Here is a 25043-nt window from a genome sequence, read left to right on the forward strand (position 1 = left end):
CACACTGGGTCATCTGATCAGGGTGGGGGTTTCCTGCCCTTTTGCCGCCAGACTCACTGTCAGAAGGCGGGGGGTGGATGGAGCTGGGGACACGTGGGCACAGTGGGGTGAGCCACCAGGCTTGCCTCCAAGGCTCTTTAAGAGCTAGCATTTATCGGGTGCCAACTGCACGTTAGGCTGTCTGCAAGAACCCTGCACAGGAGCAATTATTACCTTCAGTTTTACTGCCGGGAAACTGAGCTCGAGTGAGAGGAGTTACTTGGCCTGGGGAGCTGGGTGGAACCAGTATTTGAACTGAGGCCTGCTTGATGCCAAAGCCTGGGTGCTATCCAGTGCCCCCCACAACCTTGCTGGTCTGGTCCCGCTGAAGGAAGGTGTAGGCCAGCTGGCCGGGGAGGTCTATACGCAGAGGTCTGGACCGCAGCCGGCCCCCGGCTCTGTTCAGTCTGACTGTCTGCTTATGTCCAGCTGCGAGGCACGGGGGAACCTGGGTCCAACTGGGCAGAATCTGTGATGGGAAGTTTGCTCCTCAGAGGCCAGCTGGCTGCGACTCCCAGCTTCTTGGCTGACCGCCTGGATGCTCCAGACCTGGGTAGGCGGCATGGGAGTCGGAAAGGGGGTGGAGCAGGGGAGCGAAGGGGTCTGGAGCCAAGTCTACAATCTGATCCGGGGGGGAAGATGATGCATGAGGGTGGGTTGGCTGCCCGCAGCCAAGGCCCCCTGCCAGCCGGTGTGAACCTCCAGAAGGGTGCTTGTGGCATCTTCTGATGTCACCACTATCACCTCCTTCTTCCTCTCCTGCTGTCCCCCAAGTCAGTTAATGCTCCCCAACCTGTACATCCTGCTTGACCCTGCCTTTGCCACAGACCTTCCTAGCTCTTGATATTTGAATTTTGGCTTCTCCACTTTTTCATTACACTCAGCAAATGTCTGTTAGGCCACCTTAGGCCTGACTGTTTCAGTTACTGAACCATCAGTGAAGAAACTGATGTGAGTGTTGAGGAAGTCACTTAACCCCTCCAAGCCTCAGTTTCCTCTTCTGTAAAATGGGGAAGGGTTCATTCTCACGTCAGGGGTCGTGAGGGTTAACAAGAGGTGGCATCCGTCTCCAGGTGCCTCTTGCCCCTCCTCCCGACCCCCCAGACTGGCCCCCAGCTTCTCTCCCCTTCTGATCTTCCACACCAGCTGCCAGGGCGAGGGCCCAGATGCTCTGCTGAAAACTCTGGCCTTTTGGTTCCTGGTTTTATTTTTAGGGGACAGAGTCTAGTTTTCTTAGCCTGATAGCCAGGACCTTTCTGGCTCCTGCCAGCCCCTCCAAGCTTCTTTCCTCACTCTGTCCACATTCACATGCTAGTTATTGTGAGAAATAAGGCCACCGACCCAATCAGAGGAGGGACACCGACACTCGGAGCGCAGTGAAGCAAGGCTTTACTCAGCGTTCTTGCAAGAGCAGGTGTCTCATGGACAGGCACACTTGGGGCAGTTACCGCAGGCAATTTATCTCCTAGCGTGCAAGGCCCTCCCCTGACTCCTCATTGGCTGAGCGCTACAGAGCTTACAGCCTTACCCGGAAGTCACCTATGCCCATGTAAGACAAAAAGTAGTCTGATTGCAACAAATGTTCATTCCTGGGGTGACGCAGAGACTTCAGTTCTTTGGCACATGCTCATTGCAAAGCCTGCGAAATGGAGAGGGAAGAAGAACCAGGAAGTGAAGTGTCTAAGGGTTTGGGACCCCGTTGGTGGTGGTGGTGGGGGGGGGGGGGTTGTACATATTTCCAATAGGTTGTAAACTTATCGTTAACTAGACAGCACAGCTTTTATTCGGCATTTCTGAAAATGAATCATCGCCCTTACTTCTCACAGTTATCCACTTGGGGCCTGTTATGAGCTGAATGGTGTTCCCTCAAAATTCACATGTTGAAGTCGTAACCCCCAGTGTCTCCGAATGTGATTCTATTTGGACACAGAGTCTTTAAATAGGTAATTGAGGTAAAATTAACTGGGGTGAGCCTTTAAAAATTTTTTTAAAATGTTTATTTACTTCTGAGACAGAGAGAGAGACAGAGCATGAGTGGGGGAGGGGCAGAGAGAGAGAGAGAGAGAGAGAGACACAGAATCAGAAGCAGGTTCCAGGCTCTGAGCTGTCAGCACAGAGCCTGACGCGGGGCTCGAACTCACAAACCATGAGATCATTCCCTGAGCCGAAGTTGGTCACTCAACCGACTGAGCCACCCAGGCGCCCCTGGGGTGAGCCTTTAAATAGGTAATTAAGGTAAAATTCATTGGGGTGAGCCCTAATCCAATAATTTGTGCCCATATAAGAGGAGACTGGGACACAGACACAGGGAAAGCCACGCGAGAACCCAGGGAGAAGGCAGCCACCTATAGGTCAAGCAGAGAGGCCTCAGAAGAAACCAGCCCTGCCCCAAAAACCCCAAACAACAAATAAAAAGGGGCTCCTGGGTGGCTCAGTCGGTTAAGCGTCCCAACTCTTGATTTCGGCTGTCGAGCCCCGTATCGGCACAGAGCCCGCTTGGGATCATGACCTGAGGGGAAATCAAGAGTCCAACGCCTAACAGATTGAGCCCCCCAGATGCCCCAACAGCTTGGGTTCTAAACGGAAATGGACTCAGCAATCAACAACAGCTTTGCCTAAGTCTCTGAGTTATGTCTCGTTACTTCAACTACTTATTTATAGCTGGGTATTTAGGATGCTTTAAAGCTTCCCCTTTAAGGGGCGCCTGGGTGGCACAGTCAGTTAAGCGTCTGACTTCAGCCAGGTCACGATCTCACGGTCCGTGAGTTCAAGCCCCGCGTCGGGCTCTGGGCTGATGGCTCAGAGCCTGGAGCCTGTTTCTGATTCTGTGTCTCCCTCTCTCTATGCCCCTCCCCCGTTCATGCTCTGTCTCTCTCTGTCCCAAAAATAAACGTTGAAAAAAAAAAATTTTAAAAAAAAAAAAAAAAGCTTCCCCTTTAAAAGGACAAAAACAACAACCCTGTTTTTGGCAACAAGACAGATAGATGACCTCAAAACTCTGGAGCAAACTAGGAATGCCCAGTAGACCGCAAGAAGTGTCTTTTAACCTGCGTGGCTGCAGTTGGCAAAGATCAAAGCGCGTGATGAAGCACTGTGTCGGTCAGGACGTCCTTAGATCACATCATCCAGGTGGGAAGTGTGTCAGAGCAGGAACGTTCGCTACAGCACCGCGTGTTACAGCAAAACGTTAGTGATGCCCTTGATATCTGTCACTAGAGGACTTGTGGGAGACTAGTTAAATATACTCAAAGGTGCCTAAAGAGAGGTAGCTGTCCAGAACCACAAGTGGTCTCCTCCGGTCCATTCAGGCGAAGTAATGGTTCAGGGACACGGATCTGATCACATGCCACCTGCTTAATATCATTTATGGTTCCCACTGTCACGCAGCGAGAGACTCTACATGGCCCTGTGCCCTGTGGACTGCGCTCTGGGTCCCCCCACCCTGCCTCTGCTCTGACTAGCCCCCCTGCGGTGCCACACCCGCACTGGCCTTTTTTTCACGTGGCCTGGAATCCCCTCCTCCTGGTATCTTTCGTGGGGTTAACTCCCACTCATCCTACAGCGCTGAGCCTCAGCGGCCCCCAAGTCTGGGACAGGGGCTTCCCCCGGGGGCCCACAGGTCCCTGGGCTTCTGTACCAGCACTGACCGCGCTGAGGGTCAAGCTGCCTGTCTCCTTGTTTGAGCCTAGTCTTCGAGCGCCTCGGGGCAGGGACCCTCTTTGTTACTTGTAGCTCCAGCATCGGGCTCCGTGCTTGCTTGGTACAGAGGAGGCATCTTCTGACTGAGAAGCAAAGGGCAGGAGAGAGAAGGCTGGGGAAAGTTCCCTGCAGGAAGTGGGAGCCAACCTGGACCTGGCTGAGAATGGTGAGGGTGACCCAGGCAGGGGAGTGGCAGGGGCAAAAACGTGGAGGTGAGATGTTGAGAGACCCTCTGGACACGGTAAAGCCCACAGGACCGGGTGGGCGGTCGAAGGGGCGACACAGGCCTGGGAGTCAGGGAGCCTGGTTCCCCCTGCCAGGCCTGGCACGGGAAGTCTCTTCAGCTTTCTGAACGTCAGTTTCCCCATCCAAAAAATGGGGCTAATAATAACCGTGTTGTGGGAATCCACTGAGGTGGTTCATGTGGCAACATACGAATCCGATACTGCTAAGTAAATGTTGGATTTTTTTTTTATCATGAAAATTATTTCAGGAAGCCTGGGATCAAACTGATGATGGGGGCTTCGAAAAGGAGGCGGGGGGAGCTCAGACTTTCCTCCAGCTTCTGACGGGAAGTCCCATACGCTGGCACACAGCAGGGAGGTGCAGCCAGGTTTACGGGTCAGGGTCACGAGCAGCCACACATGGGCCTGGCCCCTCTAGCATCTGAACTGTCTCCTGCCCATCCGTAGAGTTCTGGGACTGGCCTTGATATCGCTCTTTGCTAACTGTCCCCCTGGGACCCCAGCTCTGAACACAGATGTTGAAACTAGGCACCACTTATAAGCACGGCCATCTGTGGAGTGGGAACATGTGGCCTCCCGACTGAGCTGGCTGCAGCCTCCCCCGTGTCATCAGGGTTTCAGGCATCTGGGCTGCAGCCTGGAATTGGCCTTTCAATCCAAGGGGGTGTCTCAGGGCAAGCCTGGGGCACCTGTGATGAAAGAGGACTGACGGACACTGTCGGGGGGGGGTGGGGGTGGGGAGCGTCCACTTAGTGGCTACTTTGTTTTGTCTCCACAAAAGCAGGAATCCCACACATGCTCGGCCTTATCTTGCTCTTTACTCAAAACTCAAAGATGCCGGCCAATATGGCAGGTGCTGTGGGAGCTGGCGCCTTCTTCCAGCTCCGTTGTCTCCGGTCTGGTTCTCGTTCCACTGCCCTCCTTCAGCTGAAGGAGGCCTGACCCCTGGGCCCAGCTGTGTGGGCCGGGGCTCTGAGGCTTGCACAAGGGGGCCCGGCACGGAGGCACCTCGGTAAAGGCCACGGTGAGAGTGAGGGCGACCACTGGGCCCACAGGGCGTGGGGAGCACCTCAGGGGCCAGGGTGAAGGCCAGGGCATGAAGGCAGCTGTGCTGGCATGGGCACCAGGGCAGCTGGGGCTTCTGCAGCACCCGCCGCACCCAGCTCACCACACCTGACAGCCCGGGGGCTGTTGGCTTGACGAGGTAGTGGGCTTCTGAGCCCCGCAAGAGAGCACTGTGGGGCGGGACACGAGGGATGATGGCAAAGGGATGGGGGCTTATGTGCCCCTGTGGGCCTTGGCCCCTGTTCCCCTTGCCTCTCGTCGCTTTGTAAGCTACACAAACTAGGCTCTTTATCTCACACCTCGGGGTCTTTGTGAGTACTGGTGTCCCTGCCAGAAATGTTGTCTTCCCGCTCCCACGGCTTTGCCGGCCAGCTTGGGTTTGTCATTCAGGCTTAGCTTGGGCATTGCCTTGTGGAGGATGCCTTCCAGATGTCCAGATCTGCGTGAGGTGCCTTTGTTTGGTCCTCCTGCCTCACCCCTGCCTCACCCTCGTCAGATCACCCAGGACTTGTCTAATGATTTTTCTGCCTCCCCACCACTAGACTGGAAGCACCATGCAGGTTCACTAGTCTATGCCTGGGGCCAGCATGATGCCTGGCATATAGTGCTTAATCCATGTTTGCAATGTGGACGGATAAGTGTGAGAATGGATGATTGGATGAACAGACATAAAGTGGAGTGATGGCTGAAAGGATGGATGGATGGCTGGGGAGGAGGGGGGGCAGGTGGTTGCACGAGTGGATGGGTGGGTGGGTGGGTGGATGGATGGGTGGGTGGGGAAGGGGAGTGGGGGAGTGAATGGATGGGGCAGGTGGGTGGGGGTGGCTGGATGGAGGGCAGGTAGGTGCATGAGTGGACGGGTGAGTGGGTAAGTGGATGGAGGAAATCACACATGTGCGCATGCTCACGAAGGCGCATGGATGAGTATCCAGGGAATGGATGGACGAAAGAATATAGGACATGAGTTGTGTATACATGGGGGAATTAATAAAGGATAATGAAGGAGTGGATGCCTGACTGGGTGGGTGGATAAGTAAGTGGATAATAAATGGGTAGATAATCAGTGCATGTATAATGGATGGCTGGGGGAATGGACAGTGAATTGATGGGTGGTGGACAGGTGGGTGAGTGGACTCCTCACTCACCCGCCAGGCCTCGGGGACACGTTGGGGGGAGTCAGTACACAGCACATCCTGCTCAGTGATCAGGGTCTCTGGGCTCTCCCAGGAACAGCTGCAGCAGAGACCTTCACAGGCTTCCCAGGGCAGGAGCAACCCAGAAGTCTACTGGAGAGATGGTGCAGGAGGAGGAAGCTGTGGGAGAAGGCAAGGAGTGACAGACTCTTGCCTGGGCCACAGCCAGAGAGAGCTGTTTGCATCTAGGGAGGGGGACCCCGGACAGGGATGCAGGGCTGGTGAGGGAAGCGGAGGCTCAGGCTGGGGCAGGGGAGGGAGCAGGGGGCCGGGAGCAGCTCAGGGAGGAGTAGAGAACAGTGTAGCTGGGTTCAGGCTGGAGACAGGTGGAGGGATGTCACCTCAGCCCCAGCCTGTGGGTGTGTCTGCCTTTTCTTTCTCCCAGCCAGTCACCCGTGGGAAGTGCCCTGGGGCAGCTGGGCGGAAGCCAGGGGATGCAGGTGGCTAGATCTTCCCAGAGAACGCACGCCCCAGAGACAGAAAGGCACCACAGCAACAGTAGAGGGGGGTGTGCCGATCCCTCACATGGCCTGCACCGCTGGCAGTGCTCGGGGCATCCGGGTGGTTCCCAGGAGCACGGAGGAAGGAGAGGTGTCCAGGCGGCAGGGCTGGGAGGGAAGGGATCCAGTGCTCACCAGCACCCACTGTGCCAGGCTTCCTGATGAGTGCCGGCCTGCCCCGGGCCTTCTGGAAGCTCCAGGCCGGGGAGGCAGGAGAGGAGCAAGACACTCCAACAGAAGGGACTTCTGGTCTCATTGAGCCCCTTTCCATTTGCATATCAGGAAACTGAGGCCCAGAGAAGGTCGGTGACTTGCCCAAGGTCACACAGTGAGCTGGGGTCAGAACCATCCAACACTCAGTTGCCTGATTCCTAATTCCAATTTCTACCTAGACCAGGCCTGGGCCAATTTTTCTTTCCTTCTCTGAAGTAAATGGCTACATCCTGAGATACAGCAAGACCGCATACCGCTTTCCAGGCTTATTGTAATTGAGATGATTTCTGCCACCCAGGAAAACCATAGAATGTAGTGGTTAAGAGCTTGGGCTGCAGGAGCCCGACTGTCTGCCTGGGTTTGGATTTTAGTTCTGCCATTAATGGCTGTGTGACCTTGGACAAGTGACTTAAACTCTCTGGCCTGTTTCTTCATCTGTAAAATGGGAGTAATACAGTGCCTCCGTCATAGGTTGTGTTATTGAGGGTAAGTTCACGCCCGTAGGGTGCTTGGAACTATGCCTATGAGTAGGAGTATTTTTGGCTCCTAGTTTCTCCAAAAGTGTCTCCGCACCCTTACCTCCTCCCAGGCCGGAAGCTGGAGCCGGAGGTCAGGAGGCCAATGGCCTGAGCTGGGCCAGTAGGAGCTGGACCCACAGGGAGGGAGGAACCACGATGTTTGTTGGGTGAACGAATGGACAAGTGGATGGAATAATGAACGAGTCTGTCTCCAGGGCCTGAAATTCAACTCCCTCCCCACAGCTCAAGCTCCTGAAACCCAGGCCCACTCTCTTGCCAAACCCCCTTCATGTGGGCTCTGCTCTCTCTGAACGCACCACTCAGCTCTCCGAGCTCCCCAGAGGCCTGTCTACCTTGTAGGGCAGGCCTAGCTCAGTGTGGCCTTTCCTGACCCTGTGAGTCCCTGGGGTAGGCTGGGGGCACTGTGGGAGGCCCTACATGGTATCGTCTCCCTACAGAGCCAGCGTTGTTCCTTTCCTTTCCAGCCACTGTGGGCCCTGTGCAGGTGCATGGGGCTACCCTGCTAGGGCCCCCTCTTGGGTGGGGCTCACCTGCCAGGCTCAGGAACTTTGACCTTGGGGAAATCTCCCTTCACATCAGCGCAGACATGCCAAAACAAGGATTGCCCATAGCCCACATGGAATTGAAATATTTTGCCATGAATTCTTTTAAAGAGGATTTATATGATCTTTACAATGTTGAATTTGTTAAGAACAGATTTCTTGTTACTGTGTATGAACACGAAACGGCTATTACGTTCTCCGTTTTGGTCACGCCTGATGTCCCAGGATCTAGCTCAGTGCTCAGCACTCAGCAGGTGCTCGGTAAACATTCGTTGACTCCGTGGCACTGAAGATTTGCATCTTACGTCACAGATGACACGAGCTGAGTTTACCAGCTGACATCACGTGGAGGGTAGCAGACACCCAACTCAGCAGGTATGACGTTTGATTTGACATTTTCTTCTTGGAGTTTGGAGATTATCCCATTCCCATCAGGTTTCAATCCTTCCCAGAGACTGTAGAGACATTCACAGGCCTACAGAGCCTAGTGGAAAGAATGGGACCATCCACACCTAACCTCTACAGCCAGGCTCCCTGGGCAGCGGGTTCCCCTCAGAGCCCCAGATAGCAGCAGGGGCCTCTAGGAGCAGAGGAACGGGGTCCAGGCCTTTCTCCAGGAGCACGAGGCTCTCAGCCTGAGGGTGCAGTGTACTTCTCCTGCCTGCCCCTCTGCCAGGCCGGTTCCCACGATGGCTCACAGCGAGCCTCTCTCAGGTGCCTGGCCTGGGTGGGGGCCCTACCCTTTTAGCCGGCCTCCCCGCCCACCTCCAGCCCTTTGTAAAACGGTGTCCACCCAGCAAGCCAGAGTGACCAGGGTCAACTTCTTTTGTGTGACCGGTGCAGTCACTCTGGGCCAGCCCTCAGAAGGGACCTGTGTCTAGGCATCCGCGCTGGGCATCCCCATCTGGAAACTCTTCCTTAGTGTAGCTTGGAGTTTGTGTTTTGGTTTTTTGAGGTTATGTGGTGTGTTTTTTTTTTTTTTCAAAGCTTATTTATTTATTTTGAGAAAGAGAGAGGGCGAGAGAGCAGGGGAGGGGCAGAGAGAGACAGGGAGAGAGAGGATCCCAAGCGGGCTGACGTGGGGCTCAAACTCACAAACCTCGAGATCATGACCTGAGCTGAAACCAAGAGTCAGTTGCTTAACCCACTGGGCCACCCAGGCACCCCTGGAGTTTGTGTTTTTAAAAGTGAAATCTACTGGAGTGCCTCAGGCTCAGAGAGGATGGCAGCTTACCCAGGTGTTGCCAGGACAGGGCAGGTGTAGACCTTCCATGTGCGTCCAGCCCCCTGGCTCTCTTCCCTGCGACTCTCTGCCAGCCAGCCATCCAAGTCCATGGATAGGGGAAACCTACTCTCTGCCACAATGGTGAGTGCCGGTCTAGGGCTCTGCTCCGCTACTCCCTAGAGTGAGGCTTTGCTGCCGGCCCACAGTGGGTTCGGGTCCGCCAGCTGAGCTTCTCTATCCTGGTGGGAAAGACAGGAGCGAGCCATATCTAGCCCCACCTGCTGGGAATGGTCCCCAGTGGACTTCTGGTGAATCCATCACCCCTCCCCACCCTCGCCCCCTCCCCTCTGCACCAAGCTCCCAGGGCTTAAGAATAACTTCCTCTGGGCAAGTGGCTTTCTGTACATACTTGTGACCTCAGAGCTTAGAGGAGTGAAGGAAAGTGCCCAGGGCCCCTGGCTCATACGGGTCAGATGGGAAGTCTGATTCCGGGACTTGGGCCCCTCGGAAACTGTCACAATCAGGAGCCTGACCATGAGCTACCTGATGGCAAGTTCACGCCCAGTCGGGAAGGGGGAGGCGGGGAAGCTCCAGGAGGGGATCGCATCTGAGCTGGACCTGCGAGGGTCTCTCAGGAGGGATGAGGGGAAGCCCCGCCGCAGGCAAGGTGCAGAGGTGCAGAGGCAGAGAAGGGTGACAGAGGGCGGAGGCTGGAGAGGAAGTTTCAGGCCCGCAGACGCAGGCCAGGTGGTTTGGATTTTGATCTGATGTTGTAGAGAGCCATGGCCGGTGCTGGAGCAGCATGGGACCCAGCTGTGTTCAGGCAGATTCTGCTGGCCGTGTACCGGGGAGTGGATGCGAGGGGCTAGAGGTGAGAGTCACACGTTTGAAGCAGAAGTCACACGTGAAAGCTTCATGGAAGGGGAGATGCCAGGGAACACACAGCCAGTGTCAGAGAAGTCAGGGGGCCAGGAAAGCTGCAGCTTTTCATCGTTGGCACCAGTGAGATGCCCGGGGCAGGAGGGAATGCGCCGGACCACATGCAATATGCTGGCATCCTGGGGCCCCACACAGAACTGGCTGCTCAGGAAACTGTCCCTCCAGGGACCGAAGGGAGGCTCCGCGTCACTCCCCGGGGGTGCGATATCTCATCTCCCACACCTCCCCTTTGGCACACCCTGTTCAGTGGCCTGGGAAGAACCCTACTGGCTGGGCCAGTAGGGGCAGTGCCTGCCCACAGTTCCATCTCTGCCACGAGCCCATATGGCTTCTCTCTCTCCATCCCTCCTCCCCCTCCCTGTCCTTATCTTTCCCTTCCGTCACCATGGCGACTCACCACCTCGGCTTGCCTGCATCCCAGCCTCTGCCAGGGATTCTGAGCCCAACTCTGTCCCTCCCTCCTCCGGAGCCCTGGTTCCCGCAGTCCTGTCTCCTCCCCCTGGGGTGAGTCCAGAGGCAGCCTCCTCTTTCCCGACTGTCACATCTATTTTCCAGCTCTGACGAGTCGCTGCCGGCTCCTCTGGGGAGACCATCCCCCACCCACCGTCCACCTGCCACTGTTCGGCCAGCCCTTAGGAGGAGAGCCATCCTCACTGCAGCTGACAGTGTCTCGGGGCCTCGGCTCTCAGCTTCCAGACCTCTCCCCGCTCCCAGCCCCCCATGCCGAGGTCCGCCTTGTCAATCATTTCCTTCTGTCATCGGCTTGGCAAACAGGCAAGCATTGGGTCCTGAGATCTGGGGTGCCGGGTGGGGGGGGTGGGGGTGGAAAGGGCCACCTGGGGACAGGGAGGGATGGGTCTTTGGAGGGGGGATGGGGTCCACTGAGACCTAGGAGGAAGACAGAAATCTGGATTCTCTTCTAGATAACGTTTTATCCCCCCCCCACCCCCACCCCCAATTATGTCTCCAAGGAGAGAAAACGGAGCTTCATGGGAAACAGCCGCAACAGTTGGTGAGTGGCAGGGCCACCCGGCTGGACTGCCCCAGATCCTGCTCGCTAGGCTGGTCCGGGAACCGGAGGCCTGGGGCCACCCGGCCTCCCTCCAGAGGGCTGTGCCAGGGGAGGGCCTGAAGCGGGATCTGCCAGGGTATGGAGGGAGGGACGGAGAAAATCCGGCGGGTGCTGCATGGAGACCAAATCCAGCTCAGAATGGGAGAGCGGAAGGCATCTTCTAAGAATCGGAGCCATCTGCCCCACCGCTGGGAGGCTCCCATCCACTCCGTATGGTCCCATAGTGTAGCATATGCAGGTATCACCCCTGGGGGGTCTGGCCGAAGCCAGTAACTCCTTGAGGAAGCCCTTGCAGCAGAAGGCTGTGGGAGACGGTTTTCAGTGAGTATTCGTGCGGGGCACCGGGCAGGGCTCTGCACATGCACCAGCTCGTGTGATCGCCCCAGTGGCCCCGTGAGGCAGGGACCGCTAACCTCCCATCTCAGACAGTCAGGAAACCGGGGCCCAGATCAGTGCGGGAGCTTGCCCATGGACACACGGTGACTCCATCCAGGCTTCTCCCTGCCGGGAGCACTGTCACCGCTGTTCTGCTGCCTCCCCCCCTGGGGTCCCAGGCTCTGGGATGCAAGTCAGTGAGGAACGAGCAGGGCGTGGCCTTGCTGGGGGCCCCCCGCCCCCCAAACTCCTGACCCGCCCTCCCCGCGCCCCACACACTGCTCCCAACAGCCTGCTCTGCACCCCCAGGTCTCACGCGCCGTTCCCCAAATTGGAGCTGGGCCTGGGGTCCCGGCCCGCAGTGCCGCGGGAGCTCCCCGCCTGCTCCATCTGCCTGGAGAGGCTGCGGGAGCCCGTCTCGCTGGACTGTGGCCATGACTTCTGCGCGCGGTGCTTCAGCACACACCGCGTCCCGGGCTGCGAGCCGCCTTGCTGTCCAGAGTGCCGGAAGATCTGCAAGCAGAAGAGGGGCCTCCGGAGTCTGGGGGAGAAGATGAAGCTCCTGCCGCAGAGGCCTCTGCCCGCTGTGCTGCAGGTCCAGGGTCCCGGCCTCGGCGTGGGGAGGGGGCGTGGAGGCCCCCGGGTCTGACGGTGGCTCCGTCTCCATTCTAGCATGTCAGGGCGGGGAGCGGAGTTTGGGGTTGGACACGCTCCCCGCCTGGGGCCCGGCTCCCACTGCCTGGGTGCTCAGGGAACCCTCTTCCCCCCCCCCCCCCCCCCACCTCGGCCCAGGAGACCTGCTCCGTGAGGGCCGAGCCGCTGCTGCTGGTGCGCATCAATGCCTCCGGAGGCCTCATCCTGAGGATGGGTGCCATCAACCGCTGCCTGAAGCACCCCCTGGCCAGGGACACCCCTGTCTGCCTCCTCGCTGTCCTGGGGGAGCAGCACTCAGGGAAGACCTTCCTCCTCAACCACCTGCTCCGGGGCCTGCCGGGCCTGGTGAGGGCAGGTTAGGGGTCCCCGCCCGGCTTTGGGAGGGGCATGGGGGCTGGAGGGTCCACCTGATGCTCTCTTCTCTGCCCCACAGGAGTCAGGGGAGGGCGGCTGGCCGAGAGGAGGAGGGTCCCTGCAGGGGTTCAGGTGGGGTGCCAATAGCCTCACCAGGGGCATATGGATGTGGAGTCACCCCTTCCTGCTGGGGAAGGAGGGGAGGAAGGTGAGGGGCCCAAGGGCAGAGGAGGTGAAGATTGGATGGGGGGGTGGGTATCAGGGGGAACGTGGAGGGTGGGGGGTTGGTCGGGGAGAGCAGGGACAAAGGGGAGGGGAAATGGAGGAAGAAAGCTTTGGGGACAGGGACGGGAAGACGGGGTAGGGAGAGGCAGGGTTGCGGGGAGCACATGGAAGAGCGAGGCGGGCTTGACCCCGTGGTTCAGCCCCCCACCCCCACCCCCCCATACAGGTGGCTGTGTTCCTGGTGGACACAGGGGACGCCATGAGCCCGGAGCTGAGCAGGGAAACCAGGACCAAGCTCTGTGCCCTCACCACGATGCTGAGCTCCTACCAGGTGAGGGCGCTGTGACCTGGTCATCGGCCCCATCTGCCCAGCTCCAGCTCAGGAATCTCTCCAGACTGGACATCTCAGCCCCGTCCAGCCCTGGGAGTGCTAGGGATGGTTACCCTGATCTCATAGACTTCCGTGTCCAGGGTCCCCACAGACTCTGGGGTTGCCCCTGCAAGGGAGGGTCGCCCCCGGTCAGTGAAGGTGGGAACATGGCTTGTTCTAAAGGGAAGTCAACAGCCGCTGGGAGCAGCTGAAGGTCAGCAGGACCTTCCACCCCCTCGAGGCCAGTCCAGGCCCTGCAGGCTGTGCAGGCTCCCAGGCAGGTGTCTCCCAGGTCCCGGCCTCACAGTCGGCCTGCGAGCTCCTTCCTCCCCGGGGTCTTCCCAGTATCTCTTTGCCTTTGCAGACCCTCTTCCATCTTGTTCTCCTTGGTTCCAGATCCTCAACACCTCCCCGGAGCTGAAGGATACAGACCTGGAATATCTGGAGGTGAGGAGACATTTGGTCTAGGGGTGCCACCCTGTCCCTGTCCTGATCGTAAGGCCAGGGCACTGGATCAGCCACAATCAGAGGAGCCTTCCATTTCTGGCCGAGGAGTTCATGCAAGACCCGGAGCTGGGCCGGGGGGGGGGGGGGGGCCGAGGGCAGAGGGTGACGTGTGGGATGCCTGGTTGGGAGAGGCAGGGGAGTCCCAGAGCCGGGAGCTGGGGGGGCGCGGGTTCCCCAGTGTGCCCAGAGGGGAGGGGGCCACAGTCTTTGCAGTGGCCCAGCCATGACCCTCGGTGCCTCACCCCCAGATGTTTGTGCACGTGGCCGAGGTGATGGGCAGGCATTATGGGATGGTGCCGATCCAGGTGAGACACCCATGTCCGGACACATCACCCCAGACTCTAACACCCCACAGCTGCTGGTGTCAGGACCCCTTCTCTTCCAGCACCTGGATCTCTTAGTCCGGGACTCATCCCACCCCAACAAGGCAGGGCTGGGGCGCGTGGGTGACGTCATCCAGGTGAGGGGTGCAGAGGGCCGGGATGAAGGTGGCGGTGGGGGAGCTGGGCAGGAGGTGAGGGGAACTGGGGAGGGGACCTGCAGGGAGCTAAGAACAGGAGCGTGGCCCCTAGCTCACAGGTCTCCCCTCTGCGCTCTCAGAAAGCCTCCAGCAAATACCCCAAGGTTCAGGAGCTGCTCCGAGGGAGGCGAGCCCGCTGCTACCTCCTGCCTGCTCCTGAGAGGCGGTGGGCCAGCAAAGACCACGGAAGCCCAGGTGGTGAGTGTCCCCGGGAGCAAGGCCTCCCCCGCCTGCCCTCCTCTGGGTGACCCCCCCCCTTGCCCAAGCGAGCCTCTCCCTGCCTCTGACACCCTTTCTCCTCCCAAAGCCCGGTCCTGCTCAGCCCCCGGTCCTCAGCATGAGGAATCTCTCCTTCAGACACAGATGACGATGTCCGCCACCTCTGTGCCTACGTCGCCGATGTGCTGAGTGCGGCCCCCCAGCACGCCAAGAGCCGCTGCCAGGGGTACTGGAGCGAGGGCCGCCCTGCGGCCAGGGGAGACAGACGCCTGCTCACCGGGCAGCAGTTAGCTCAGGAAATCAAGGTGGGCCAGCCCCCAGCCCCAGGCCCCGGAGAAACCGCCCCCCGCCCCCCCGCCCCCGCGCCCCTTGCCCTTCCTGACCCCTCCCGTGATGTCTCTGCAGAACCTCTCAGGCTGGATGGGGAGGACGGGGCCCGGGTTCACCTCCCCGGACGAGGTAGGGGCCCCTCCCCCCCCACCCCCAACCCGGGGGAAGGGTCTGGGGGGCCGGGCGGGGGCGGGGCTGTGGGCCCCGGGACGGAGCAGAGGGCGCGGGCGGCCGAGGAGGGAGGCAGCCTGGCTTTGCCGTGGACAGATGGCCGCCCAGCTGCACGACCTGAGGACGGTGGAAGCTGCCAAGAAGGAGTTTGAGGAGTACGTGCGGCAGCAGGTGAGCCAGCCTCGAGCGGGGGGCGGCGCCTCAGGCGGCAGGGGCCACCCCTCCCCCCCCTCCCCGGGACAGAGCTCCGGGGGCGGAAGGTCAGCGCGCCTTCCTTCCTCCCCGCCACAGGACGTGGCCACCAAGCGCATATTCTCTGCGCTCCGGGTACTGCCGGACACCATGCGGACCCTCCTCGCCACCCAGAAAGATGCCATCCTGGCCCGCCACGGGGCGGCCCTGCTGTGCAAGGGCAGAGAGCAGACCCTGGAGGCCCTGGAGGCCGAGCTGCAGGCCGAGGCCAAGGTCTTCATGGACTCTTACACCATGCGCTTCTGTGGCCATCTGGCCGCCGTCGGGGGCGCCGTGGGCGCCGGGCTCATGGGCCTGGCGGGCGGCGTGGTGGGTGCCGGCATGGCCGCGGCCGCGCTGGCTGCGGAGGCCGGGATGGTGGCGGCGGGCGCGGCGGTGGGGGCCACAGGGGCTGCGGTGGTCGGGGGTGGCGTGGGCGCCGGGCTGGCTGCCACCGTGGGCTGCATGGAGAAGGAGGAGGACGAGAGGGTGCAGGAAGGGGACCGAGAGCCCCTACTGCAGGAAGAATAACGGGGCCCAGGAGACCCAAGGGAGGAAGAGGTGCCGGGTGGGAGGGCAGGAGGTGCCGGAGGGGAGGGCTTGGGGGCGGTGTGGAGAGCACGGCGTGCTGCACCGCCCTGCTCCAATGCCCAGTGTCTGGGTGGCTGGCCGAGCTGGACAATCCAGGTGGCTCCAGGATCCTGGGGAGGCCGCCTGGGGCCAGGAGGCAGTGTCTGGGGGCAGTGGATAGAGGACAGGGCCCATTCCTGGTTGCAGACCACTGCTAACCTGCCTGTGGTTCCCAGACCAACTTGACCCCAGGGTTTCCCACCCAGAGTGAGGCTCCACTGGCCTCCCTCTCCTGGCTTATTCCCCTGATGACCCTGAATTGTAGGAAGGCTGAGCAGGCACCATTCTGGAAGTCTCCCTTGGGTGAAAAGGATCTGTCCCTTCACAGATGGGAGAAGCCGCGGGGTCGGGTGACGTTGGTGCTCAGGACCAGGGAGCACTGATGAGGGGCTGGGGGAGAGAGAGAAGGCGTGGCCACTGGGCAGAACCAAAGAGTCCAGTGTGGTGGACAGCGACCTAATCCCCAGAGCGGAGACACTTTGCTCTGATGACTTTTCCCAGAGCTGCCCCCAGGAGGATAATGGTGGCCTCCCTGACCCTCCGCAGCCCCAGGGAGTCCACATATGCACTTTGAATGGGGGTCCCTGTAGATCTTCCCTCATGGGTGTGTCCTTTGTTGAGCAAGCTCAGACAGCAGAGTGCCCAAGTTCTTTCTGGAATGCTGTCCCAGCAATGGGTTAGATGCCAAAGAAAAATGCCCGTAATTGCATTCTGAGCTAAATCGGACAGCCCTCGTGAGTCTATGAAAGTCCTGCAAGGGACAGCAAAGGGAAGAACACATTCCATCCCGAACACGAACACGCCCTTTTTCTGGAGCCCATGTCTGCAGGAGACCTGGGTGCAACCCCCCACAGGAACCCAGAGGGCCCAGCGTCCTTCCATGGGACAGAAAAGTCCTGCTGGAAGACTTCTAGGCTATTAAGCTGTAAAGTATTCATGGGCGCCTTATATGAAAAATAAACTGTGTGTGCTTGAGTGTCAATTTCCCAGTAAATTATTGAAACAATACTCGAATTCAGCCCCCAGAGGGCTTTGGGGCACAGGGGCGGGGGAGGTAAACCAAGGCATTCCATGGTGGGGACCTGTGGATAGGGAGAGCAAGACTGAAATTCAGGAGATCTGGGACCTGAGTGTCCAACACCCCACTTGGGGGTTGCAGGAGGGCTCAGGCCAAAGGCCAAGGGCACAGCCACCTTCCACTAAGACTTGGGGTCCTGCTCTTCTGGTCTCTCCTGCCTCAGATGGCCCTGGGAATAGATTGTCACCGGGCATCTGTCCTGGCAGAAGGAGAGAGTTGGAGGTGTAGGTGAGGAGTCTTTGCTTCATAAAAACTAGAGGCAGGAGGACCCCAGGCCTACCTCTGGTCAGGGGCGGGGGGGGGGGGGGTCAGCCAGCCAGGCATTCCCATGCTGTGTCTCCTCCCTGCCTCAGCTCCCCACCTCAGAATTTCAGCAGAGGTTACCGTGTCCAAACCCTGCCTTTTACAGATGCAAACCCAGAGAAGGGACGTCTCAGTTAATGCCCCCCAGCTGACTGGTGGCAGAGTAGGGCAGCTCCAATTCAGGCAGCTCCTGATTCCCCAGCTGGTGTTCCCCCACATCCATCAGAAGAGTTGTTGTTGTTGTTGTTTTAATGTTCATTTATTATTGAGAGACAGAGCATGAGCATGGGAGGGGCAGAGAGAGAGGGAGACACAGAATCCAAAGCAGGCTCCAGGCTCCGAGCTGTCAGCACAGAGAGCCTGATGTGGGGCTCCAACTCGCGAACTGCGAGAAATTAACCTGAGCTGAAGTCGAACGCTTAACCGACTGAGCCACCCAGGCGCCGCAGAGTTTTTAAGGTCAGCTGTCCTGAAATCCAGGTGCTCTTCTTAGGTGATTTCCTCCCACTCTGGTTCAGCTCTGGGAAGCAGTGTTGCAGGGACTGAGACAGAGGGACTTGGTGTGGGACAAGTGGCTTCACAGTAGAAGCTTCAGTTAGCAAGCTGGGGGCAAAATAACGATGCCAAGAAATCCCAAAGCCAGAGCTGGGGATAGGAGGGGCGAAGACGGAGGGCCGACGGTGATCCTAACTTTTGGAGACTGGGGCAGAGGTGGGGATAGGGTCCAGACTTTGTCTGGTGTGTGCCCAGAAAAGCTTCCTAGAAGCATCTGTAGGGCCCTGCCATCATCATGTGGTGAACCTGTGAGCTACACAACCTCCCAGACTTTGGGGCTGGCAGGCTTAGAACTTGGATGGGGGAAGCCTCCGAGGAGACCCTGAGGGAAGGTTTCGTCTAGCGAGAATCCCACCCAATAGCGCTGCAAGGAGTTGCCGTGATCTACTTTGAATGGAAGCAAGTGGAAATGCTCTGCATAAGCAAGATGAGTCGTATTAAGTTGTACAGCATTTGTCTTGTGCCCTGTAGTTCAAAGCATCCTCCCAAACATCAGCTTCCTTAAGTCTCCACACCATCTCATGCAGCATGTGGAGTATCCATTTCTACAGAAGCCCGGACACGTGACTAGTCAGACGTAAGCCAAGACTTGAACCCAATGTTTTCTGATGCCAGGTTCCTTGCTTAGGTGAGCCCTCACCGCACAAGTCTCTCCAGGCTCCTCGGCCAGGCTGTTGGGTCCCAAACCCAATTAGGGGGCTTCCTGGACTTTCAAGGTCAGTTCTGGAATTCACAAGAGTCCACACGACTCTGTGGTCAAGGTCCCAGCAGGGTGCTGACGTCTGGCTGTTTCTCCTGTGACCTGTTGAAGGTCACTGACTCAGATTCTCAGGTGATTCTCAGGGTTGGAGATCTGGTGATTTGGCTCACTCCTCATGTTGGAGATGGTGGAACCACAACCTGAAGGAACCTGCATTCTTAATTCTTACTGTGGACTGAACCCCACCCCCCACCCATCCTAATCCACCATACGTTGGTATTAGGAGGTGGGACATTTGGGAGGTGATTGGATCATGAGGGTGGAGCCCTCACCAATGGGCTTAGTGCCCTTATAAAAGAGTCCCAGAGAGATCTCTAGTCTCTACCCGCCATGTGAGGACACAGCCGTCTAGGAACCAGGAAGTGGGCTCTCACCAGCCACCACACCAGATCTGCTGGCATCCTGATGTTGACTTTCCCTACCTCCGGGACTGTGGGAAAGAGATATTTGTTGTTTGTATGCTTCCCATTCTGCGGTTGTTAGAGCAGCCCCTCGATCACGTGGCCCAGGGATCCCTCTAACTGCCCGGATGTGCGATAAACCAAGCTCTGAGCAAGGAAGAAACACTACTTGCACAAAGTGAATGAGATGTCTGGGTTTACTTATTACTGCACCACAGCCTGTCCTACCCTCACTAACATGGAAATTTGCTCCTGGAAATGGGGTGAAGACCTGAAATAGTCCTGGCTGGGTGGTGGGCAGTAAGGAAACACAGTGCTGTATCCGTTTTATGGCCTGATGAAATATTGGGTAAAACTATCCTCTACAGTGACACTGAAGACAGACCCTTATACTGCTGTATTTTCATTTCTAAAAATAAAACCTGCCAACCCAGAAAACCCTCCCTACAAATGTCAAAAAGGAATAGTTCTGGTTTTGAGTAAGCATGAGCTCAGACTGGCCTGTGTCCCAGGTGACCTGCTATTTAAAAAATAAAATTATTAAGACAGAAAAGAAATCCCACCATTTAAAAAAAAAAAAAAGATTTTATTTTTAATTAAAAAACAAACAACCAACCACGATGTGGGGCCTGAACTTACAAATCGAGGGTCACATGCTCTACTGACTGAGCCAGCTAGGCACCCTCCCCATCCTGCTTCCCTATAAGCCAAGCAGACACAACCCCTGTTTGCATGTTCCCAGGTATGAGCACTTGTCGGGTGAGGAGACTCAACAGTCCTGCTCACTCTACGTGCTTTCAGAGTTCACTCTGCATTCCCCTGGTCATTGGGGTGGCCATCTGTGCGAGTTAATGGCCTCTATCTGGGAAAAAAAAAGAAAGAAAGAAAAGAAAATTCTTGTACCTCTACGACGAGCAGGTAGTTGAGATGCCTCAGCTAGATTCCCACAGTGACAGGGCGATGGGGCATTGTCTTCCTTGATGTTGACATTGAAAAGAGATGGCTCCCAGGCCCTGCTGAAAAATATTCCTGGGTTTTAATTCTGATAAGAGGCTTATTTAACCTCCAATAAGATTTGCATGCGTATCAAAAGGACAGAGGAATTCTTTCTATCTTTATTTTATTATTTTTTAAAAAGTCTTATTTATTTAAGTGATCTCTACACCCAACACGGGGCTCAAACCCACAACCCTGAGATCAAGAATCACACACTCTTCCAACGGAGTCAGCCAGGCACCACAGGAATTCTTTACAAATACAAATTTTCTCTCTGAAATGTTCTAAGAAAAAGGAGGAGAAAAGATCTCATTCCTTTTGGAAAGGAAATTCAACCTTATTTTTATTTACCCTTTTGTTACTATTTTATTGTAATAGCATAATTTCTAATGATCTCCATTTCTGTTTCTCTTGGCATTTTGCAGCCACTGAAATATTCAGCGATTGTGTGGGGAAATGTGAAGCAAAGTAATTATCAGAATCACGTTGGGATAAATTAGAAAATTCAGTACAATATGGACTTGGGGAAGAAGAGTCTTTAAATGTGTGTACCAACGATATGCTTAATTTACTTAAAGCAAATATTTGATTATGTAAGGGAGGAAAAAATATCTTTTTGTTTTACTTGTTAAAAACAACAGGCCCTAAATGGAATTGCTTATACTAAGCCCATGTCAACAGAGACTTAACTTAGTTTCGGCTCTTCTAGAAATCAGACCTTACTGATAGACCCTTGGCAATCTCCTAAAGGAAAGTGACCTTGTAATAAGCAACTTGCTTTTCTGCCTGGTAGAACTTTCTTGTTCCTGCTCCCTTCTGCTTATAAAAGTCTTCTGTTTCATACAGCTCTGTGGAGCTCCTTCCTATCTGCTAGATTAGATGCTACTCGATTGAATCATTAAACAAATATTATGATAATAATAAGAATTTCACTAGAAAAACTCTTTTCTTAAAAAAAAAGAAAAGCAAGCTCTTTTCTATTGAGCTCAATATCAACGTCAGTGATTCTAGAAAACTTGTTTCAAGTCCTTGTGGGAACCCCAGTCCTTTCCTCCTGAGATGCTGACTTCACATCAGAAGACTGAATCCAACTGGATTTTTCTTTCAGTTTGATAACCATATCAAAACATGTAAAAGGGTCCCTCCCAGTGTGGTGACAGGCATCTTTCCTCTAGAATACCATTTATTTATTTATTTATTTATTTATTTATTTACTTATTTATGTGCTTATTTATTTATATTATAGAGAGAGTGTGCATGTGAGTGGGGAGAGGGGCAGAGGGGAGAGAGAATCTTAAGCAGGCCCCATGCTCCACGCAGAGCCCGATGTGCGGCTCGATCCCACACCCCTGGGATCATGTCCTGAGCCAAAATCAAGAGTTGGCCACTCAACTGACCAAGGCACCTAGGCACCCCTCCTCTGGAACACCTTTATGTACATGAAATCCCCCCAGCAGAGGATGGCAGGCCTCCTCCGATGTCCTCCAATGGGCCCTTCCAGGTCCTTATGATTTTAGGTCTCACAGCCCTTTTAAGTATTGAACATGATTATGAGAGGATTCACCAAATTGGGCACAGACCCAAATTCATCAGCCTATCAAACTGAAGTTCATAAGTTCAAAGGGAGAGACACCATACTTTCTGAGGGGGTGCTATAGGCCATTTTCACCTATAGACATCTTTTTTTTTTTTTAATATTTATTTTTAGAGAGAGAGAGAGAGTGGGAGAGCACGAACAGGGGAGGGGCAGAAAGAGAGCAGAGCCTGCTGCGGGGCTCAATCCCACGAACCGTGAGATCATGACCTGAGCCAAAAGCAAGAGTCAAACGCTCGACCGACGGAGCCACCCAGGCATCCCCTCACCTATAGACTTCTAAATGAAGTTTTCAGTGTTGGATTCATCCACTCCACTTGTCTTCAGGGCTGAGGGGACAGGGCAGATCCCAGCATGATTTGCACGCCTCCTGAATGACAGCGGACATCAGGTCACCTGCAAATCCTGCAGACATAACGAGACAAAGATCTCTTACTTTCCACAGGTGTCAATTCTATGGAATTGAACTGCCACCAAGTGTCTCCTGTGCTCACCTTGGCAGTGGCCCAAAAAGAATTCTGCCGACAGACAGCACGTCTCTGATACATTTTGGATAAGGTCACCTGTTTGGTCGTCATTGGTAAGAGTCTAGTGCCTTTAAAATTCCTCTCAGATGTTTGACTCAGATGATTTCGTTGATGACACATTACTGGTCTGATCGTGCACCTGCAGTGCTTCTGCACTTAAAAGACGGTCCAGGACATACACAGAAGTCAAATGATCCAAAGAAAGGCTTGAGCTCTTTGCATAAGTGTGGCTGCTACCACCAAGGCGTGGAGGCATCCAGAAGAACTGAGAAATAATGCTATCGGTCTAGAGTCAAATGCCAGATTCAGAGCTCAATTCTGCCAGCAGTCAGTGTCTTTGTTTCCATGGTAAATCACGTGGAAAGCTTTTTCAAAATTTGGAATCCTCACAGCGTGGGGAGAGACCGTGACCAATTTCAATGGTTCAAAAACTTCCTGCGGATTCTAGGGATCCGACACAAGGGTCTAGAGTATTATCAGTCGGTTGGTCTATCAGAGGATTTGCCCGCTCTTGAAAAAGCTGGAATCCACCGTGGGGAATATGTCACTTGTCCCCCAAATTGTTGCTTTGTTGTTGTTGTTGTTGACTATTTCATCTGAGAAATTGGCTAACTCCGGCATTCTAACACTTTGTGGACTTCCACGACAAATTCCCTAAATATGTGACCCCAGTTTGGCAATATTGCAGTTTGTCTAGTGAGGCCGTATGTCCCCGCCAGGTGAGGAATGGCGAGAAGCCAAAGCATCACTTCTGCATTACACTTCAGTTTCTGAAGCTACCAGCAAATCATCCCCATACCGAATAATTATAGATCGCTCGGCGAGACAGATTTCCCTAAACGGGCTAGACAAAACAGTAGGAGTCCCCCAAATCCTGAGGAACATTTTGCTCTGAACACTGGACTCCTTCAAAGGTAAAAGCAAATGGGAATTGGAACTCATTAGCTAGAGGAACAGAAGAAGAAAAAAAAAAAACACAGCAGAATGTAGAGAAAAACTGTAGGCGACAGAATCAAAGTCAGAAAAGTTGCAGGGGGACCATGGAGCTTAATGAAACGACAAACTCATTCACCTCTCTCAGATCTGGTACAAAGCCCTACAGGGGCCAACCCTCTATCTCAAGGTCACTTTCCCTCCTTGCTGGAGGTATGGGAATATGACAGAGTGAGTGTCCCTTTGAAAAAATGATGGCTTGTTTTCTGATTTTTTTCAATAACGTGTTTGATTTTCTCCAGCTAAGCCCTTGACGAAGGATCTGGTTTTCCACACGGCCCTGGCTTACCTTTTCGGTAAGGTATTTTTATCAGTTCTATATCCCCAGTTAAACCAGGATACTAAATCCCAAAGCCCCAGAGTGGTGCATGGATCTGTCTCAGCTGGGTGCTTTTCCAGCATGGTCTGAGACTGCCACTCTGCGATTCCCCCTTTCTTTCAGGAGGCACAGGGTCGCCGGGTCAGCCTTTTGTCCAGGGAGGTCCACAAACACTCCATTGGAGCACAGAATACGGTAGGTTCTCACGTGCACAGCAAGCATGTCCCCTGCGGATTTACTCGGGAATCAGGAGAGGGTAAGAATGCTGTTCCTCAGCCAGGGAGGGAACCACAGAGAAAGAGGAACCGTTGAGAACTCTTGCTTTTGGGTGGAGTCTTTTAAAAAATGGTAATTAGGTCAACATTGTTTACAGCATTGCTAAACCTTCTGTGTCCCTACCGATTTTATCTACAGTTATCAACTACTGAGAGAGGGATGTGAACTTTTCTAACTGTAATGGTGGATTATTTGTAAATATATTCTAAATAGGATGCGCACAAATGGTGGTCTACTTCCTCTGGCAATTCTATCAGTTTCTGCCTCATGCATTTCGAAGTCCTGTTATTTAAGTGCGTGCATATTCAGGAATGTCCTGTCCTCCCCTGAATGCAGCATATTATGAAATGTTTCCCTATCATCCTGCTAATAGTCCTTTTGCGGTCTTCTCTGTCTGATACTGATACAGCTACTTCATGTGTGTATTATGGAGTGCTTGGCTGGTATATCTCTTTCATTCTCGCACTTTTAACCAGCCGTGTTTTTATATTTAAAGCGTGGTTCTTATAGAGGGCATATTTTGGGTCTTGCTTTTTTACCCAGTCTGATAATACCTGCCTTTTGTTTGCAGTCTTTAGGCCATTTACATTTAAAGTAATTATTAATCGGACGTGCCTTGATGTGGTTTTCTTTATGTTTCCTTGTGCTTCAGGTTCACTGAACCTCGATCTGTTGGTTTCTGTCAAATTCAGAATATTTCAGGACATTATTCTTTGAAGTTTTTCCTGCCTCTTCTCATTCTGGGACTTCAGTGACATGAACGCTGGACCATTTGCTATTGTCCGACAAGTCCTTGATGTTCTTTTCTCCCGTCTCTGTATTTGCCTTCTCTGATCTTTACTCTCTAATATCCACTCTGCTGTAAATCCCATCTAGTCTTTCTTTTTAAAGTATCTTCTTTTTCACTCCTGATCCTCTGCATTCTTGAGTACACAGAGGATATTTATAACTGTTTCTGTGTCTTTGTCTATTAATTGCCTCATCTCTGCCACTTAGCGATCTGCTTCTCCTGATAGATTTTCCCCTTGATTATGGGTAATATCTTCCCGCTTCTTTCCATGCCTATTGATTTTTTCTGAAAAAAAAAAATTAAATACTGTAAAATATATATAACACAAAATTTACCATCGTAACTGTTTTCTAAGTGTGCCGTTCAGTGTGCTAGTCAATGTGTTAACTACATTCACATTACTGTGTGACCATCACTGCCAGACTCCAAACTTGCAAAGCTGAAACCCTGTCTCCCTGAAAAAATAATGTCCTTCCCTCCTCCCCCCCGCCCCAGCCCTGACGGCCACCACTCTACTTTGTCTCTATGAGTCTGAGTACTTTGGGGACCTCATATGATTGGAATCATGCAATATTTGTCCTCTTGTGATTTGCT

At 54.7% G+C, this 25043-nt stretch overlaps 1 protein-coding gene and 1 long non-coding RNA gene across 5 annotated transcripts; one reads left to right on the top strand and one right to left on the bottom strand.

The window, feature by feature from the left end:
- Positions 1–6557: 6557 nt before the first annotated feature.
- On the top strand, positions 6558–16839 carry RNF112 (ring finger protein 112). 4 transcript variants are annotated; one of them, XM_040453064.1, is made up of 15 exons: positions 6558–8410; positions 10755–10973; positions 11171–11211; positions 11956–12241; positions 12439–12645; positions 12734–12862; positions 13106–13210; positions 13646–13696; positions 14005–14061; positions 14142–14216; positions 14357–14474; positions 14634–14800; positions 14901–14954; positions 15093–15167; positions 15288–16839. In XM_040453064.1, the coding sequence occupies exons 2-15, from the start codon at positions 10920–10922 to the stop codon at positions 15756–15758; spliced, it is 1890 nt and encodes a 629-aa protein (XP_040308998.1). In that variant the 5' UTR covers positions 6558–8410; positions 10755–10919; the 3' UTR covers positions 15759–16839. The 4 variants fall into 4 exon arrangements, with proteins under 4 accessions (XP_040308998.1, XP_040309000.1, XP_040308999.1 ...); XM_040453065.1 differs by lacking the exon at positions 6558–8410 and having other exon boundaries at positions 9642–10973; positions 12442–12645; XM_040453063.1 differs by lacking the exon at positions 6558–8410 and having other exon boundaries at positions 9645–10973.
- A 2143-nt stretch (positions 16840–18982) lies between these two features.
- On the bottom strand, positions 18983–24733 carry LOC121015829 (uncharacterized). Its single transcript, XR_005783981.1, has 3 exons — positions 21814–24733; positions 19858–19967; positions 18983–19816 (listed from the first exon to the last, which is right to left on the bottom strand). It is a non-coding gene; the product is annotated as an uncharacterized LOC121015829 (long non-coding RNA).
- Between the last annotated feature and the right edge of the window lie 310 nt (positions 24734–25043).

Source organism: Herpailurus yagouaroundi, unplaced genomic scaffold (genome assembly GCF_014898765.1).
Source record: "Herpailurus yagouaroundi ecotype Mexico unplaced genomic scaffold, PumYag 208, whole genome shotgun sequence".
NCBI lineage: Eukaryota > Metazoa > Chordata > Mammalia > Carnivora > Felidae > Herpailurus > Herpailurus yagouaroundi.

Coding starts and splice junctions, on each gene's coding strand:
- RNF112 (XM_040453064.1), top strand. CDS start 10,920: ATGCCGAGGTCCGCCTTGTCAATCATTTCCTTCTGTCATCGGCTTGGC. Junction 12,646..12,733: donor TCCGGGGCCTGCCGGGCCTG/GTGAGGGCAGGT, acceptor TCTGCCCCACAG/GAGTCAGGGGAGGGCGGCTG. Junction 14,475..14,633: donor AGACCACGGAAGCCCAGGTG/GTGAGTGTCCCC, acceptor TCTCTCCTTCAG/ACACAGATGACGATGTCCGC.